This window comes from Chrysochloris asiatica, unplaced genomic scaffold, assembly GCF_000296735.1.
Source record: "Chrysochloris asiatica unplaced genomic scaffold, ChrAsi1.0 scaffold00001, whole genome shotgun sequence".
NCBI classification, from domain to species: domain Eukaryota; kingdom Metazoa; phylum Chordata; class Mammalia; order Afrosoricida; family Chrysochloridae; genus Chrysochloris; species Chrysochloris asiatica.
The window spans coordinates 3,903,287-3,908,541 of NW_006408519.1; the positions used below are offsets into that span (position 1 = coordinate 3,903,287).

The 5,255-nt window shown below is 38.1% G+C and overlaps 1 protein-coding gene across 3 annotated transcripts in view; it reads left to right on the forward strand.

The window, feature by feature from the left end:
- RIMS2 (regulating synaptic membrane exocytosis 2) overlaps positions 1 to 5,255 on the forward strand; it is a 738,459-nt gene that overhangs the window by 455,701 nt on the left and 277,503 nt on the right. For all 3 annotated transcript variants that reach the window (XM_006830627.1, XM_006830628.1, XM_006830629.1), the window contains one exon: positions 1,352 to 1,508. In XM_006830627.1, the coding sequence (XP_006830690.1) occupies positions 1,352 to 1,508 (157 nt within the window). The remainder of the gene's footprint in view (positions 1 to 1,351; positions 1,509 to 5,255) is intronic.

The following is a 5,255-nucleotide window of genomic DNA, read 5'->3' on the forward strand; positions in this document are numbered from 1 at the left end:
TGGCACAGTGGTAGCAGCAATGGGCTTAAGCATAACAACACTTTTGAGGATTGCCCAGGACCTGGCAGTGTTTTGTTCTGTTTTGCCTATGGTCACTGTTATCAGAACCAACTCTAGGACACTAATAGCAATAACGAAGGATGAGAGGAGGAGGTCTGCTAAGTACAAGATCAATAATGTGAATTCATCAGCAGTTCATGGGAGAAAGATGAGGCTTTCTGCTCCCGTACAAATGTACAGCCTGGGGAACACTTTACAGGGTCATTATGAGTCAGAATCACCTCTGTGGCTCACAGTAGCAGAAGCAGCAAGCAGAGGAGGGAGAAATGGGTTTTGTTTGGGATATTGAAAAACTTTTGAAAATAATAGTGATAATGGTTACACAACATGGTGAGTGTAATTTCACCGATTTTACACTTTAAATGATGTAAATGGCAACATTTTTTGTTATATATATTTTACCACAAATTCTTTGTAGAAATTAATTTTATCATCAACACTAATCTCATTTCAAGTGCTCAGTAGTCACATATGTCTAGTGGCTACCACGTTGAACAGCGTTGATGTAGAATATGTCCATCATTTCAGAGGTCTTTTGAGGAATGCTGTTCTATTATAAGAGAATTAATCTGCCCAAAATATCTCTACACTTCTTTGTGTCAGTGTTATCTCCTGAAATTATCACTTTAGATCATGAGAGCAACATTAAAACTAAGTAAACCACAGTGAAATCACTAGAATACAGTGACACAAGACAGCACTCAACAACAGCAACAATTTCTTCCAATGTAAAATGGGGATACTATGTTCTTTCAGGGTTGTTTTATTACATAATATATGTGTTCCTTATGTTTTACAAAATCATAGACAAAAAACAACATAGCTTGTGGGATGTAGGTTTCAAGAAGACCATTTGAAACCCATGCAGAGCTCTCTTTGTTGATGTAAAAGAATCCGACTGAGTTTTTTATGTTGATCTTGTACTCTGCCACTTGGCTGAATCTTTCAAATAGTTTTCTTATCCAGTCTTTGTGATTTTCTATGTATATCTCTGGCTAAGAATTCCAGTACACTATAGAATAGGAGTGATAAGAAAATGTCATTCTTGTTTGATCCATATTTGTAAGGCGAATGCTTTCAGTTTCTCTCCATTGAGAGTGATGTTGGTTGTTGATTTTTAGTATATGCCCTTAAATATGTTGAGGAATATCTCTTCTACTCCTATTTTGTTGAGTGTTTTTTATTATGAATGTATGTTGGATTTTGTCAAAACCCTTTCAACTTTATCAACAAAATGCACAAAGGGATAACTAAGTCTAGATGACTTTACTTTTATGTTTCTCCCCTTTAGATTATCGGCATAATGGTCGTGATCTTCAGAGCTCAACACTCTCAGTGCCAGAACAAGTAATGTCATCAAACCATTGTTCACCATCAGGGTCTCCCCACCGAGTAGATGCAATAGGAAGAACTAGATCATGGTCACCCAGTGTCCCTCCTCCACAAAGGTAAGCCCACGTCTACATTTTATGTGTAGCATGGTACTATAGGCCTGTTTGTTGTAAACTGTCATTGTTGTTGTTGTTAAGTGCTGTTGTCTTGGTTCTGACTCATAATGACACTTTGTATGTTTCCAAGGAGCAGCTGGTGGGTTTGAGCCACTGACCTTTCTGTTAAAACCGACTTGGCAGTCCAATGCTTTATCCTGCAGCTCTACACCAAGACTCCAAGTGATTATTAATCACCTATGAATATAATCAATTCTTGTGGGGAAAGGTTATTTAAGGGGAAAAAAAAAACCCTATTCAATAACCTCAGTAATGAAAGTGATATGAAAACTGGGTTACTCTGTAATGTTGGTTACTCTACGTAGTGTTCTATTGTGATAGTTAAAATCCTTGAGAAAGCAGCTGGTTTTAATAATGTGTCAATATTGACCATATTGGTCACTTTCTCTGATTATAATTTTAACTAATTATTCTCAATACTGATATGTGTTATTGAAAGCTGCTTTCCATAGGATAAGCATTGCACTGTGAACCAGAAGGCCAGTGGTTCGAGCCCACAATTACTCCGCAAGAGAGAGATGAGGCTTTCTGCTCCCAAAAGGTGTATTAGTCTTGGAAATCCTATGTAGGGTTACTAGGAGTCAGAATCGTCTCAAAGGCACTTACCAACAACAAACTTCTCAAGCATTTTAAATACATACCTGATGAGTCTTTAAAATTTGGAATAATAATCAACAGAAGAATAAAAAGATTAATGAGCAATGAGAAAAAAATACTTCTAAAGTCTACATCTGTTAAGTCCTATGTCTGGTTGAAATTTCTCATCAACATAGAATATTGCAGAGAGGCTTCATGGAGTAAAAATCATGTAAATAATATATTGTTGGTGTTGTTAGGTGCCTTTGCATTGGTTCTGACTTATGGCAACCCTATGCACAGCAAAACAAAGCACTGCCCAGTCCTGTGCCATCCTCACAATTCTGGTTATGTTTGAGCCCATGGTTGCTGCCACTGTGTCAATCCATCTCCTTGGGGGTCTTTTTCTTTTTCACTGACCTTACACTTTACCAAGCATAATGCCCTTCTTTAAAGAGTGCTCTTTCTTGTGAGCATATTCAAAATATGAGAGGCAAATTATTGCGATCCTCACTTGTAAGGAACATTCTAATTGTTCTTCCAGGACAGATTTGTTTGTTCTGCTGACAGTCCATAGTACTTTCAGTATTCTTTGCCAACACTGTAATTTAAATGCATCAATTTTTCTAGGGTCTTCCCTAATCACTGTCCAACGTTCACATTATATGAGGCGATTGAAAATACCATGACTTGGGTTGTTGTTGTTGTTAAGTGCTGTCGAGTCAATTCCAACCCATAGCGACCCTGTACAGGGTTTCTGAGGCTGTAAATCTTTACGGGAGCAGAAAGCCTCATCTTTCTCCCACAGAATAGCTGGTAGATTCGAACTGCTGACCTTAAGGCTTGCAGCCCAATTCGTAACCGCTACGCTACCAGAGCTCCTTATGACTTGGGGTAGGTGCACCTTAATACTCAAACTGATATCTTGAAGTCTTTTGCAGCAGATTTGCTAATGCAGTATGTAATTTCATTTCTTGACTGCTGCTTCCATGAGTGTTGATAGTGGATCCAAGCAAAATGAAGTCTTTGACTACTTCAGTCTTTTCTCCATTTTTTGTGATGTTATTTATTGGCCCGTTAAACATGATATTGTTTATTAAATTGTGAGGATTTTTTTTGTTTTCTTTACATTGAGATGTAATCCAGTCTAAAGTCTATAGTCTTTGATCTTCATCAGTAAGTATTTTAAGTCCTCTTTGTTTCCAGCAAACAAGGTTGTATCATATGCATATGTTGTTGTTGTTGTTGTTAAGTGCCGGGGAGTCAATTCCAACCCATAGCGACCCTGTATAGAGTTTCCAAGGAACAGCTGGTGAGCTTGAACAGCCAACATTGCAGTTCAAATGGCTTTGCAGTCTGGCACATTAACTCACAGTGCCACACCAGTACTCCTATGCATATGTTGTTGTTGTTGTTAAATGCTGTTGAGTCGGTTCCAACCCATAGCAACCCTGTATAGGGTTTCCGAGGAGTGACTGGTGTCCTTGAACCACCAGCCTTGCAGTTCAAATGGCTTTGCAGTCTGGCGCATAAACGCACAGCGCCACACCAGAACTATGCATATAGCAGGTTGTTAATGAGCTTTCCTCAAATCCTGATGCCCTGTTTTTTATATAATACAGTTTCACGGATTAGTTGCTGAGAATGCAGATTGAATTAAGTATGGTGAAAGGTTATAACTCTGGCACACACTTTTCTTGATTTTAGGCCATTCATTAACCCCTTGCTCTGTTCATATTGACTGCCTCTTGAGTTCCTCATGAGCACTATTAAGTGTTATGGAATACCTATTTTTTGCAATGTTATCAATAGTTGGTCATAATCCACCCAGTCAAAAGCCTTTGCACTGTCAATAATTTTCAAATTCAAAACGGCCAGTACTAGTCCATTTCAGTCACAAATACTTAGGATATCGATGCTTTTGCGTTCCATTTCAATTTTAACAATTTCCAATTTTCCTGGATTCATACTTCGTACATCCCATGTTCTGATTATTAATGGATGTTTGCAGCTGTTTCTCTTCATTTTGACTTGTGCCCCATCGGCAAATGAAGGTTCTGTGGGCTTTACTCCATTTTCGTCATCACAGTCAACTCTAAATTGAGGAGACAGCTCTTCTCCAGTCATAATTTGAGTGCCTTCCAATCTGAGGTGTTCGTCTTCTGGCACTATATCTGACAATATTCTGGAGCTATTTATCATGTTAAGGTATTCAGTATTCTGGTGCTGGCAGTGTTCCACTGCTATTCATAAGGGTTTTCAGTGACTAAATATTCAGAAGTAGCCCATGTCTCCTCCTTCTGTCTGGAAGCTCAGATGAAACTTGTCCACCATGGGTGACCTTGGCTGGTATTTCAAATACATGTGGCATAGCTTCCAGAATCACAGCAACACCCAAGGCACCACAGTGTGAGCAGCTGACAGAGGACTGGTGGATTTTACCCATAGAATCCTTCATTATTGAAAATCGAAGTTTGAATTTTCCTTCAGTTCTGTCAGCATGTTTTTCCCTTTTGGTTTTCTAATTCCAGTTCTTTAAACATTTCATTATAATACTTCCTTTGTCTTCACGAGCTACCCTTTGAAATTTGCTGTTTAGTTATTTCATTTCCTCATTTCTTCCATTTGCTTTAGTTTTTCTATGCTCAAGAGCAATTTTCAGTCTCTTTCTGAAATTTGTTTTTTCTTAATTTCTAGTCTTTTTAATGCCCTTTTACTTCCTGTATGATATTCTTATGAAAGACTTGAAAAAAAAAACAACTAAATTTAGATAATTAAAAAAATTAAAAGCCTACTGTTTAAAGTATGTAAACATAGCACAATATTAGCAATTATTGAATTAACTAATTTTCTAAATGTTGCTGTTGTTAATTGCTGTCAAGTCAGTTCATGGACATAGTAACCTACTCACAGTGACCCTGTATAGGGTTCTGAAGAGCGCATGGTGGGTTGAACTGCCAGTGATTTCCCTATAGCGCTAGAATTATTCCATTTTCTAAAGACTAATGATTTGCTGTGGGATAATGCTTGTGGACCACAGTGTCAGTTTGAACCACAAGGTCAGCAGTTCAAATTCACCACCCTCTCCTGGAAACCTGATCTAGGGTCGCT